The sequence below is a fragment of the Rhinoraja longicauda genome, chromosome 40, assembly GCF_053455715.1.
Source record: "Rhinoraja longicauda isolate Sanriku21f chromosome 40, sRhiLon1.1, whole genome shotgun sequence".
NCBI lineage: Eukaryota > Metazoa > Chordata > Chondrichthyes > Rajiformes > Arhynchobatidae > Rhinoraja > Rhinoraja longicauda.
The window spans coordinates 2,963,904-2,978,552 of record NC_135992.1 but is presented as its reverse complement, the minus strand read 5'-3'; the positions used below and the strand labels follow the sequence as shown (position 1 = coordinate 2,978,552).

Below are 14,649 nucleotides of genomic sequence, written 5' to 3'. Positions count from 1 at the left end.
AATAAACAAAACGTTTCTTGCAAAAATGACCTGAATAATCAATACATGATTTCTCGTAGCTGGCTCCTCTTCTGGGTACTTTTGGTGGGAGAGTGCACAGGGAACTTGCTTTGTTTCTAATATGTGTTATACTGTCCTGCAAGGGGCTGGTGTGACAGTTCGTTTTCACTATATCTGTGCTGTAAAATTCCTAGTACTATGTTGAACAATCTATGAATAGAGTTGCACTCTATATCTATCATGCACTTCACTGCCTAAAGTTTACTTTAGTTAGTTTAGAGACACAGCGCGGAAACAGGCCCTTCGGCCTACCGATCCGCGCCGACCAGCGATCCCCGCACACCGACACTATCCTACACACACAAGGGACAATTTACAATTTTACCAAGCCAATTAACCGACAAACCTGTACGACTTTGGAGTGTGGGAGGAAACCGGAGATCCCGGAGAAAACCCACGCAGGTCACGGGGAGAACGTACAAACTCGGTACAGACAGCACCCATAGTTGGGATCGAACCCGGGTCCCTGGCGCTGTGAGGCAGCAACTCTACCGCTGCGCCACCGTGCCGCCCAGTGTTTGAAGGCACTTCACCACTTGTGTGTGATTGACTCCACATTATTTAATACATTTGTTCCAAATCTGATTCACCCTTTCAAATGAAGCTACTCCAGCAACGCTGTTTGAGAGGAACTTCCAAGGTTTAGACCCACAATGATAAAGGAACAGGAATATATTTCCTAGTCAAGATAGACTTAGAGGTGATGTTCCCATTAGGGGTTGCCAACTATCTCACTCCCAAATACGGGACAAGGTGACGTCACCGCCCGTGCCCCACGTGACCTCACCCAGCCAGCGGCCACGTGCTCCCGCTCCACCAATGGCGGCCGCCCGGACCGGGAGGCGGATTGCTACGCAACCTCCGTCAGGCGAACGCTCCCCGAACACACTCCGTTAGCCTACACTGTCCCGGCCTACAGCAGTCCGCGGGCCTAATACGGGACAAGGGCGGTCCCGTACGGGACAAACCAAGTTAGCCCAAAATACGGGATGTCCCGGCTAATACGGGACAGTTGGCAACCCTAGTTCCCATGAGGCTAGAAGGTCCTTGGTGGTAGAGAGTGCAAGTTTGGAAGGTGCAGTCAGGGTACTGTAACTGCATCTTTATATATTTGTGAGGCTGATTAGCTGAGTTTCTGATCAACAATGACTCCAAGGATATTGATGGTTGGCAGAGTCATGATAATGCCACTGTCTTTCATGGAAACATGTATACAAAATCATGAGAGGAATAGATCGGGTAGATGCACAGAGTCTCTTGCCCAGAGTAGGGGAATCGAGGACCAGAGGACATAGGTTCAAGGTGAAGGGGAAAGGATTTAATAGGAATCCAAGGGGTAACTTTTTCACACAGAGGATGGTGGGTGTATGGAACAAGCTGCCAGAGGAGGTAGTTGAGGCTGGGACTATCCCATCGTTTAAGAAACAGTTGGACAAGTACATGGATTGGACAGGTTTGGAAGGTTATGGACCAACCGCAGGCAAGTGGGACTAAGGTAGCTGGGACATTGTTGGCCAGTGTGGGCGAGTTGGGCCGAAGGTCCTGTTTCCACACTGTATCACTCCATGACTCTATGAGGTATAAGAAGGAACTGCAGATGCTGGTTAACACGAGAGGTAGACACAAAATTCTGGAGCAACACTGTGAATCAGGCAGCATCTCTGGAGAAAATAAATAGATGTCGTTTGGGGCCGAGATCCTCTCTTCAGATCTGAAGAAGGGGGCTCGACCCGAAACGTCACCCATTCCTTCTCTCCTGAGATGCTGCCTGACCCGCTGAGTTACTCCAGCATTTTTGTGTCTCTCAAGAGAACACGATGTGATTGTTGTTGGGGGCGGTCATTGCTTGGCACACACTCCTCTACAGTGGTGGAAGGATTCAATGCTTCAGACAATGGACAGAATGGCAATCAAAGGGTCGCTTTTACCCGGACTGATGTCAGGCTTCAGGACTGTTGTTTCAGCCTCTTTACCCGGGTAATCCATCACTTGCAGGGGCGGCACGGTGGTGCAGCGGTAGAGTTGCTGCCTCACAGCGCCAGAGACCCGGCTCCAATCCTGACCACGGGTGCTGCCTGTACGATCTCCCCGTGACCGCGTGGTTTTTCTCCGGGTACTCCGACGTGCACCCACACTCCAACATACCTGTACGTAACCTACATACCTGTACGTCTTTGGAGTGTGGGATGAAACGGAAGATCTCGGAGAAAACCCACGCAGGTCACGGGGAGAACGTACAAACTCCGCACAGACGGCGCCCGTAGTCAGGATCGAACCTGAGTCTCCGGCGCTGCATTCGCTGTGAGGCAGCAACTCTACCACTGCGCCACCGTGCCTGGTCTGTTAGTTGGGGGGTTGCTCAGGCCCCTGCTCTGCGTTGCCGTGTTTATTGATAGCAAATGTGCAGCCTTACAGCGAGCTGGCCCATCCGCATTGAATCGCCCGGCATCATAGTAATGGTGGAGTCGGGAGTGTGCCAGGTTTACTAACCACAGTGCAGCTGGAAGACCGTGGACATCCAGGGAAAGCAACCAATCAGTGCAATTAGCAGAGGGATATGCCCTTCCCCTCAGGCCCTGTCATGCATACAAGTGCAAGGCACTGTCACTGCAAGGGCCAGGAAGCGAGCGGACAAGATCATCTCTGACCCCTCTCACCCTGGCCACAAACTCATCAAAGCACTTCCCTCTGGAAGGTGACTCCGGACTGTCAAAGCAGCCACAGCCAGACATAAAAACAATTTTTCCCCCACAAGTAGTAGTTCTACTCAATAACCAGTCTGTAGTCTCTTTTTTTGCTCTGGTTTATTTTCACCCACCGTAATGGTGTATCCTTATTGTTTTGATGTGTTTATGCTTTATTCTTAATTGTTAACTGTATGTTTGTGTTGTCATTTGTGAGCGGAGCACCAAGGCACATTCCTTGTGCAAGCTCGTACTTGGCCAATAAATGTATTCATTCATTCATTGATTGATTGGGCTGACGTGAGATGGCCCATGCTGCCGTTAAGTTGCTTGCTCTGCTGTTCAGGGCCGAGCCTTGGCATGGGTGCATTGTACCTACCTTTGAACAGGGGCTGCCCTTTGTTTGCAGTGTGATAAGGGCAGACGGTCGTGCTGACCAGGGCTGGATTAAACAAACCTCGCCAGTGTGCCTCTGCCTTTTGGTGCCGGGCAGGACACGGACACAGATGTGGCAAGGGGACCCGATTGTAAACGGCTCATGTCCGCGCCCTGAAACATTCTCAATAGGAGTTGCGAGACTTTGGCTGTGATGTATCGAAGGATCCCGCTCTTCTGCAAATCCAAACTGGTGTTCTGGTTTTTGCTTCTGGTGAGCCTGGCTCTGCACGTCCTGATTGCCCTGCTTCCGGCTCAGGAGATATACGTCAACGATTGCCAGCGCGACGCGTGGGGGGAAGATCCGAGGGGCCACCCGCTCCCCAAGGAGCCGGCGTTGAGGAGCAGGCTGCCGAAGAGGAGCAGGGACCTGCAGAACGTTGCCAACAGCGGGACCCAGAGCCGCGCGTCGCAGTCCCGCGGGGAGGCGCGGGGGACTTCGAGCGCCGCGGGGCGGCCGTTCGCCAGCAAGTCAGGCTCCGAGCCCGGCAGCAACCCGCGGAAGGGCGGCCACAGGACCGACGCGTCCAAGCTGGCAGCGCTGTTCCAGCACCCGCTCTACACAACGCCGACTCCGCCGCTGGCCCCGGACGACCAACTCTTCTCCGTGAATTCAGCGGAGAGGTTCACCGCGAAGAGCAGCGACAACGACGGCTGGTGAGTTGGACGTTGTCCAGTCAAGGTAGACACTGAAGGCTGGAGTGATTCAGTGGGACAGGCAGCATCTCTGGAGATAGACACACAGTGCTAGAGTAACTCAGCGGGACAGGCAGCATCTCTGGAGATAGACACACAGTGCTGGAGTAACTCAGCGGGACAGGCAGCATCTCTGGAGATCTCTGGAGATAGACACAGAAAGCTGGAGTAACTCAGCGGGACAGGCAGCATCTCTGGAGAGAAGGAATGGGTGACGTTTCGGGTCGAGACCCTTCTTGGAAACATAGAAACATAGCAAATAGTTGCAGGAGGAGGCCATTTGACCCTTCGATTCATTGTGATCATGGCTGATCATGCACAATCAGTAACCCGTGCCTGCCTTCTCCCCATATCCCTTGATTCCGCTCGCCCCAAGAGCTCCATCTAACTCTCTCTTAAATTCATCCTGTGAATTGGCCTCCACTGCCTTCTGTGGCAGAGAATTCCGCACATTCACAACTCTGGGTGAAAAAGATTTTTTCTCATCTTAGTTTTAAAAGGCTTCCCCTTTATTCTTAGACTGTGGCCCCTGGTTCTGGACTCCCCCAACATTGGGAACATTTTTCCTGCGTCTAGCTTGTTCTTTAGACGTTTCAGGTCGAGACCCTTCTTCTGAAGAAGGGTCTCGACCCGAAACGTCACCCATTCCTTCTCCCCACAGATGCTGCCTGTTCTGCTGAGTTACTCCAGCTTTTTGTGTCCATCTTCGGTTTAAACTGGCATCTGCAGTTCCTTCTTGCACATTGTTCAGTCAAGTCCAGGAATCACCGGAGAGGAAGGGACGGCAAGTCAATTTTGTTGTTATGTGCACAGTATGGTGAGATGCGGGTAAAAATGAAAATCTTGCTTGTAGCAGTATCGCTGGCACATAGATTCAACCAACACACAGTAACTTAAATTATAGAAAAATTACATATAGATTTTACAAAGTATGGCAAACGGCGGCACGGTGGCACAGCGGTAGAGTTGCCGCCTTACAGAGAATGCAGCGCTGGAGACTCAGGTTCGATCCTGACTATGGGCACCGTCTGTACGGAGTTTGTACGCTCTCCCCGTGACCTGCGTGAGTTTTCTCCAAGATCTTCGGTTTCCTCCCACACTCCAAAGACATACAGGTATGTAGGTTAATTGGCTGGGCAAATGTAAAAATTGTCCCTAGTGTGTGTAGGATTGTGTTAATGTGCGGGGATCGCTGGGCGGCGCGGACCCGGTGGGCCGAAGGGCCTGTTTCCGCGCTGTATCTCTAAATCTAAATCTAAATCTAAAAGATTCAAGACATTAGTACAGAAATACAAATTAGAAAAAGGTTAGTGTTAGTTTTAGAGATTCGGCGTGGAAACAGGCCCTTCGGCCTATCAAGTCCGTGCCGACCAGCGATCACCCATACTCTAGTTCTATCCTACTCACTATTGACAATTTACGAAAGCCAATTGACCTACAAACCTGTGCAACTTTGGAGTGTGGGAGGAAACCGGAGCACCCGGAGAAAACCCAGGTGGTCACAGTGAGAATGTACAAACTCCGTACAGACAGACAGCACCCGTAGTCAGGATTGAATCCGGGTCTCTGGCGCTGTAAGGCAGCAACTCTGCCGGCCCAATTGTCAATGGTAATGTCGGAGATGTTCCTCTTCAGTAATGTTCCGGTCTCTGAGGTAGAAATAGGGTTGTGCGGGTTAGTTTTACGATCGTTTAGTTGCAGGAAAGTAGCTACTGTACCTCCTGTCCGATGGTCGAAGGGAGAAAAGGTTGTGGCCTGGATGGTGGCGATCCTTGATCACAGATGCCACCACTCTGAGTTGGTGCTCCATGTAGGTGCACTGCGTGTAGGGTTGCCAACTGTCCCGTATTAGCCGGGACATCCTATATAGTGGGCTAAATTGGTTTGTCCCATACAGGACCGCCCTTGTCCCGTATTAGGCCCGGACACTGTAGGCCCGGACACTGTAGGCCTGTACACTGTAGGCGCGAGGGCCCACAGTAGGCCCTGGCAGTGTAGGCCCGGAGGCCCAGGTGCTGCCTAACGGAGGTTGCATAGCAACCCACCCCACCTTGCCTGGGCGGCCGCCATTGGTGGAGCTGGAGCAAGTGGCCTCTAGCTGAGTGAGGTCGCGCGGGGCGGTGACATCATCTTTGCTCCCTTATTTGGGAGTGAGAAAGTTGGCAACCCAAACCAAAGATACTAGAGGAGCAAGGTGAACCACTCCATCGAAATCGCCTATACTGAAGTGTAGTACGCAAAGGAGCGTAACGTCCGCCATTTTAGTAAGCAAAACTCGCTCTGCCTCTCGCAGTGTAATCAGTGTTGTGGGGGAACAGTATGTGTGATGATACCATAAAAATGCAGAATATATCTCATCTATCAATTCACAGATTTCTGTTATTTTTCTTTTTAAATGTTTCTGCAAGTTTCTGCCGACTAAAATGGCGCCGTGCACTACGGTTTTTAGGGTCGAGTGGCCTATCTTGCTCCAGTGGCGGGGCTAATGGCGGAGCGACCGCTCCCCTTCAGCACATTTTTGAAAAGTGGCGCCGCTGGCATCAACTCCCCTCGCCTTGCCAATGGGCTCGCCTTGCTGCGTAGTGCGAGGCCCGTTGATGTTGAGAGGGGGTGGGGTTCGTGGGGGTGGAGGAAGGGGAGTGGGAGGGGATTGGGGGTGGGAAGTGGGTGGGGAGGATGGGTGGGAGAGGATGGGAGGGGGCTGGGGGAGGAAGGGAGGGGAAGTGGGGGAGGATGGGAGGGGGGTGGGGGAGGATGGGAGGGGGGTGGGGGAGGATGGGAGGGGGGTGGGGGAGGATGGGAGGGGGTGGGGGAGGATGTGAGGAGGGTGGGGGAGGAGGGGAGGGGGGGAGGAGGGGAGGGGGTGGGGGAGGATGGGAGGGGGGTGGGGGAGGAGGGGAGGGGAGGGGGAGTGGAGGTGGGGGGGAAAGGTGGGGAGGGGAGGGTGGGGAGGGGAGGGTAGGGCGGGAGTCGGGGGGAGAGGGGGGTAGGCGGGAGTTGGGGGAAAGGGTGGAGGGGATTAGGGGGGGAGTCGGGAGTGGGGGTAGAGTGGGATTGGGGGGTGGGGGTGGGGGGAGGGTAGTGGGGGGAGGGTAGTGGGTGGGGTGGGGAGGAGTGGGGAGGTGGGGGTGGGTAGTGGGGATGAGTGGGTGGGGACATGGACTGTTGTGATTTGCTGTTGAAGACTGCTGAAAAGTGGCATTGCGCGCCATATTATGGGATTAAAATTGTTTGGTATGTGTCATGGCACCTTTGTTTACGTGCTTGCTCCCCCTAACTTTAGAACCTGGCTACGCCACTGTCTTGCTCTGCTCTATTATCTTTGACCCTAACTGCGTGTGATGGGCCGGGCCGAGCCCACCACCCTCTACAGCCCCATGAACATTGGAATTGCTGTACCAGGTCACGATCGAGCATCCAGTGCAACACAGTGATTGTATGATTATAGACAATAGGTGCAGGAGGAGGCCATTGGGCCCTTCGAGCCAGCACCACCATTCAATGTGATCATGGCTGATCATTCTCAATCAGTACCCTGTTCCTGCCTTCTCCCCATACCCCCTGACTCCGCTATCCTTAAGAGCTCCATTTAACTCTCTCTTGAATGCATTCAGAGAATTGGCCTCCACTGCCTTCTGAGGCAGAGAATTCCACAGATTTACAACTCTCTGACTGAAAATGTTTTTCCTCATCTCCGTTCTAAATGGCCTACCCCTTATTCTTAAACTGTGGCCCCTGGTTCTGGACTGCCCCAACATTGGGAACATGTTTCCTGCCTCTAACGTGTCCAACCCCTTAATAATCTTATACGTTTCGATAAGATCCCCTCTCATCATCTAAATTCCAGTGTAAACAAGCCTAGTCGCTCCAGTCTTTCAACATATGACAGTCCCGCCATTCCGGGAATTAACCTAGTGAACCTACGCCCTCAATAGCAAGAATATCCTTCCTCAAATTTGGAGACCAAAACTGCACACAGTACTCCAGGTGCGGTCTCACTAGGGCCCTGTACAACCGCACACAGTACTCCAGGTGCGGTCTCACTAGGGCCCTGTACAACCGCACACAGTACTCCAGGTGCGGTCTCACTAGGGCCCTGTACAACTGCACACAATACTCCAGGTGCGGTCTCACTAGGGCCCTGTACAACTGCACACAGTACTCCAGGTGCGGTCTCACTAGGGCCCTGTACAACTGCACACAGTACTCCAGGTGCGGTCTCACTAGGGCCCTGTACAACTGCACACAGTACTCCAGGTGCGGTCTCACTAGGGCCCTGTACAACTGCACACAGTACTCCAGGTGCGGTCTCACTAGGGCCCTGTACAACTGCACACAGTACTCCAGGTGCGGTCTCACTAGGGCCCTGTACAACTGCACACAGTACTCCAGGTGCGGTCTCACTAGGGCCCTGTACAACTGCACACAGTACTCCAGGTGCGGTCTCACTAGGGCCCTGTACAACTGCACACAGTACTCCAGGTGCGGTCTCACTAGGGCCCTGTACAATGTAGAGAGATATCACGTCATGCCCCATCCAAACTAAGGCAGGCAACATTAAATAATATAATGCTACCTGTAACACAAAGCACACAGATATCATATTACACCGTGTAACCCAAACTCCATTTGAATGCATATCCTGCACAATAGACTATACAACACAGTAGACAACTAGTTTAATTTGTTATATATTCTGGACAATAGCCGAAAGTAGGGACTGATTTAATATAAAGACTGCACAATACTCTCAGGGAACACTAAGCATTCAATAATACAACAAGCTGCCAAATATTGTGATCCACATCTCACATAGTACATAAACTGTACTCTATTCCAATTGAGATGATTGCAAACTGCAATAAAACACAAGAAATGTAATTAGCATAGTGCAATTCTTTGTGTCATGTACCACCGTGGACAGACTATTGTACAGTGTGTCATGCTGTAAAATATTTCACATGGATCGTACTGTTAACCAATGATGCGAGATTCCAACATAGACACAATATGTAGGAAGGAACCGTAGAGGCTGGTTTACACCGAAGATAGACAGAAGAAGCTGGAGTAACTTATATGCGGCACGGTGGCGCAGCGGTAGAGTTGTTGCCTTACAGCGAATGTAGCGCCGGAGACTCAGGTTCGATCCCGACTACGGGCGCTGTACTGTACGGAGTTTGTACGTTCTCCCCGTGACCTGCGTGGGTTTTGTCCGAGATATTCGGTTTCCTCCCACACTCCAAAGACGTACAGGTTTGTAGGTTAATTGGCTGGGCAAATGTAAAAATTGTCCCTAGTGGGTGTAGGATAGTGTTAATGTGCGGGGATCGCTGGGCGGCGCGGACCCGGTGGGCCGAAGGGCCTGTTTCTGCGCTGTATCTCTAAATCTAAAAAAAAAATCTTCAAAACTCAGCGGCTCAGGCAGCATCTCTGGAGAAAAGGAATAGGTGACGTTTCGGCTTGAGACCCCTCTTCAGATTGTATTCCATTCCATAGAAACATAGAAACATAGCAAATAGGTGCAGGAAGAGTCCATTTGGCCCTTCGAGCCAGAACCGCCATCCATTGTGATCATGGCTGATCATCTGCAATCAGTAACCCTTGCCTGCCTTCTCCCCATATCCCTTGATTCTGCTAGACCCTAGAGCTCTTCGGGCAATGTTCCAATCTGGGCATCATATCAAACTCCGATCTACACATATTTTAAAAAGCATTCTAATGTAGTAAACACTGTAATACATTAAGTTCACAGACTTTAATATTCAGTTCAGTTCAGTTTATTGCACGTGTCCCTAGGTACAGTGAAAAGCTTTTTGTTGCTTGCTAGCCAGTGAGCAGAAAGACAACACATGATTATAATCGAGCCATTTACAGTGTACAGATACATGACAGGGGAATAACGTTTAGTGCAAGGTAAATCCAGCAAAGTCCAATCAAAGATAGTCCGTGGGTCACCAAAGAGGTAGATAGTAGTTCAGCACTGCTCTGTACCTGTGGTAGGATGATTCAGTTGCCTGATAACCTGATTGTTAGATCGAGCTCTAGGGGCTAGCAGAATTAAGGGATATGGGGAGAAGGCAGGCACAGGTTACTGATTGTGGATGATCAGCCATGATCACAATGAATAGCAGTGCTGGCTCGAAGGGCCAAATGGCCTCCTCCTGCACCTATTTTCTGTTTCTATAACAGCTGGGAAGAAACTGTCCCTGAATCTGGAGGTGTGCGTTTTCACACTTCTGTACCTTTTGCCCGATGGGAGAGGGGAGAGGAGGGAGTGGCCGGGGTGAGACTGATCCTTGATTATGCTGCTGGCCTTGCCGAGGCAGTGTGAGGTGTAGATGGCGTCAATGGTAGGGAGGTTGGTCCGTGTGATCTGGGCTGTGTCCACAATTCACTGCAATTTCTTGTGGTCTTGGATGGAGCTGTTCCCAAGGAGGCAGCGTGAGTTATAAATGGAGTCACTAACACACTGCACATTATAAGTAAACGTATAATATTCAAATACACCGCTTTCAATAATTTTAATATGATGATGGAATATTAAACTTCCACCCTCTGTCTTGTTCTATCATTGTTTAGTTTAGTTTAGAGATACAGCGCGGAAACAGGCCCTTCGGCCCACCAGGTCCGTGCCGACCAGCGATCCCCGCGCACTAACACTATCCTACACCCACTAGGGACAGTTTTTTACATTTACCAAGTCAATTAACCTACAAACCTGCACGTCTTTGGAGTGTGGGAGGAAAACGAAGATCTCGGAGAAAAGTCACGGGGAGAACGTACAAACTCCGTACAGACAGCACCCGTGGTCGGGATGGAACCCGGGTCTCTGGCGCTGTAAGAGCAGTAAGGCGGCAACTCTACCACTGCGCCACCGTGACCGCCCTGTCACTGCACTGAACTGCTTGCATTTTGCTCTCACAGGGTTAGCCACGAGCAGGACTACGTCCTGCCAGACGGCGACTCTCCTGCTGATACATACCCCAATTGGCTGAAGTTCTACATTGGGATCAACCGGTATGAGCTCTATGCACAGAACAGCAGCACCACGGCTTCCTTGCTCAACGAGCTCGCAACCTTGAAGATCGTCCGTGTCGGTAAGAAGCCTTTTATTTCTCATCTCTGTCAAGTGCGTTTGGTTTTGTACCTGCATAAGTACATAGGTTCTAGGAGCAGAACTTGTTCCATTAAGTGCACTCTGCCATTCAATCATGGCTGATCCACCTTTGCCTCCCAACCCCATTCACCTACCTTCGCCCCATAACCCCTGACACCCTTAATTTGTCAATCTCCGCCTTATAAATATCCATTGACTTGGCCTCCTCTGCCTTCCGTGGCTTTGAATTCCACAGATTCATCACCCTCTGACTAATGAAATTCCTTATCATCACATTTCTAAAGGTACGTCCTTTTTATTGTGAGGCTGTGGCCTCTGGTCCTAGACTCTCCCACTCGTGGAAACACCCTCTCCACATTCAATCTATCCAAGCCTTTCACTATTCGAGCAGACGTGATGTGTACCATCGGTGGGTTTCACACAGGTGTGTCAGGATGCACTGAAAGCGTGAGTGTACAGATGTGTGGAAGGTCCACACAATGGTGTACTTGAAGATGTGTGTACACGCAAAGGATGGTACGCGTTTGCAGATGTGTGCCAAGTAGAATGCCATGGAGCATGGAAACATGTCTTTGGCCCAACTGGTCCATGCCGATGAAGATGAACATCTATGTTAGTCCCATTTGCCTCCATTTGACCCACTACAGTAGCTGCATATGTAGAAGCAAAGAACTGCAGATGCTTGTTTATACCAAAGATAGACACAGAGTGCTGGAGTAACTCAGCGGGTCAGGCAGCATCTCTGGAGAAAAAGGACAGGTGACGATTCGGGTTAGCAGACTGAAGCCAAAAGGATGGTCCCGACCCAAAACGCCACCTGTCCTTTTTCTCCGGAGATGCTGCCTGACCCGCTGAGTTACTCCAGCACTCTGTGTCTATCTGCAGTAGCTGCATACATATGCATGGAACGGAACCTGCAATGGAAAGCACCACTTCAAGAGTGTGCACTAGTGTGCACTGGATGGACCGTGTGCATAGCTGTGCACTATTCGGGGAATGTACACTCGTGTACAGGTGAACGTGAGTGCGCTAAATGTGTAGGTGTGCACACCTGCCATGCTGGGGAAGATGCACCATCCACCACCCTGCATGCATGGGGTCCTGGGTGTGCGTATATGTGTTTGCTGTTGGGATGTGCATGGATGGCGTGTACATTAGATGGTGCCCGTGCATAGCTCTGTGTCAGATGGAGCTCGTTGACCAGATGGGGCTCGTGTGTGGCTACAGTAAACACTGATGAAGCATGGCAGCTGGATGTGTGTTTTGTAATTGGGCAAAGAGCAAAGAGGTCCTTCTGCAGTTGTACCGGGCCCTGGTGACACCACATCTGGAGTATTGTGTGCAGTTTTGGTCTCCTAATTTGAGGAAGGACGTCCTTGCCATTGAGGCAGTGCAGCGTAGGTTCACGAGGTTAATCCCTGGGATGGAGGGACTGTCATATGAGGAAAGATTGGAAAGACTGGGCTTGTATTCACTGGAGTTTAGAAGGATGAGAGGGGATCTTATGGAGACGTATAAAATTATAAAAGGACTGGACAAGCTAGATCCAGAACCTGGGGCCACAGTCTAAGAATAAAGGGGAGGCCATTTAAAACTGAGGTGAGAAGAAACTTTTTCACCCAGAGAGTTGTGTATTTGTGGAATTCTCTGCCACAGAGGGCAGTGGAGGCCAATTCACTGGATGGATTTGAAAGAGAGTTAGATAGAGCTCTAGGGGCTAGTGGAGATGGGGAGAAGGCAGGCACAGGTTATTGATTGTGGATGATCAGCCATGATCACAATGAATGGCGGTGCTGGCTCGAAGGGCCGAATGGCCTCCACCTGCACCTTTTTTCTATGTTTCTAAATTCAGTGAGCTAGATGTTTACTTTAGCTTTGTTTAGAGATACAGCACGGAAACTGGCCCTTTAGCCCACCGAGTCTGTGCCGACCAGCGATCCACGCTCACTAACACTATCACGCACACATTACGGAGATTTCTTTACAATTTTACCGTCCCAATTAAATTCTCCACATAATCCTATCAATTTCAGCCAGATCTGATTGATTTGTTTAGTTTATTTTATTTTAGATATACAGCGTGGAAGCAGACCCTTTGGTCAACCAAGCCCACGCCAACCAGCGATCCCCGTACACGAGCACTACCTTACACACAAGAGGGACAATTTACAATCTTTTACCAAAGCCAATTACCCTACGAAACTGGACGTCTTTGGAGTGTGAGAGGAAACCGGAGCTCCTGGAGTAAGCCCACGTGGGTCACGGGGAGAACGTCCAAAACTCCTTACAAACAGCACCCGTAAGCAGGATCGAACCAGGGTCTCTGGCGCTGCGAGGCAGCAACTCTACCGCTGCACCATGGATGCGTTTATCCAGCAACTAGTACAGATCACAAATGACATTCATTTTTAAATTCACAAAATGCTGGAGTAACTCAGCAGGTCAGGCAGCATCTCAGGAGAGAAGGAATGGGTGACGTTTCGGGTCGAGACCCTTCTTCAGACCGAAGAAGGGTCTCGACCCGAAACGTCACCCATTCCTTCCCTCCTGAGATGCTGCCTGACCCGCTGAGTTACTCCAGCATTTTGTGAAATAAATACCATCGATTTGTACCAGCATCTGCAGTTATTTTCTCACACTTAATTTTTTTAATTGGCATTTAACTCGACATTGACATTTTCAAATCGACATCTCTATACTAAAACTCTCGTTTGTTTGTTTGTTTGTTCCTGAACTACAGCCAAAACGGTACACGATAGCGCGACAATTTCAGGCCCACCTTACTCACCGTCGTCCCTTTGGTGCGAATGGAAGAAGTTTCATTGAAATCGGTGTTATATTTTTAAAGTTATTCACATTTTAAAGTTTAAATCTATCTCCTAGGGAGGGAGGGGGGAGGGAGGGGGAGGGAGGGGGGGGATAAGGGGGATGGAGTGGGGGAGGGGAAGGGGGAGGAGAAGGGGGAGAGGAAGGGTGGTGGTGGGGGGTGGTGGAGGGAGGTGGTGGAGGGAGGTGGTGGAGGTGAGGGGAAGGAGTGATAGGGGGAGGGGAGGGGGGAGGGGGGGAAGGAGGGAGGATAAGGGGGGGTGAGAGGGATGGATTGGGGGATGGAGATGGGAAGGGGGGAGGGGAGGGGTTGGAGGGAGGTGGAGGGGGACAGAGGAAGAGGGGTGGAGGGGTGGAGGGAAGGGGGAGGAGGGAGGGAGAGGGGAAGGGGGAGGAGGGAGGATAAGGGGGGGAGGGGGATGGATTGGGGGATGGAGATGGGAAGGGGGCAGGGGAGGGGTTGGAGGGAGGTGGAGAGGGACAGAGGAAGAGGGGTGGAGGGAAGGGGAAGGGGGTGGGGAGGAGGGAGGATAAGGGGGGGTGAGGGGGATGGATTGGGGGATGGGGATGGGGAGGGGAGGGGGAGGGGGAGGGAGGGTGGTGGTGGAAGGGGGTGGAGGGAGGTGGAGGTGAGGGGAAGGAGGGAGAGGGGGGAGGGGAGGGAGAGGGGGGAGAGGGGAGGGGTGGAAGGGAGGGGGCAGGGGGAGGTGGGGAGGGGAGAGGGAGGGGGGGAGGAGGGGAGGAGAGGGTGCTGCACCAATGCAGGACAGGTTTGGGCCCAACGGGTCCACTTGGCCTAGTAAATTCTAGTGAATGTAAATTCCAGAGCTA

General features: G+C 51.4%; 1 protein-coding gene across 1 annotated transcript in view; it reads left to right on the top strand.

Annotated features, from left to right (window-relative positions):
* The first annotated feature begins 3,211 nt into the window (after positions 1-3,211).
* Positions 3,212-14,649, top strand: part of LOC144611299 (extracellular serine/threonine protein kinase FAM20C-like) — a 53,396-nt gene continuing 41,958 nt past the window's right edge. The window contains exons 1-2 of the mRNA XM_078430340.1: positions 3,212-3,836; positions 10,800-10,972. Coding sequence (XP_078286466.1) covers positions 3,334-3,836; positions 10,800-10,972 — 676 coding nt within the window. The 5' untranslated portion in view covers positions 3,212-3,333. The remainder of the gene's footprint in view (positions 3,837-10,799; positions 10,973-14,649) is intronic.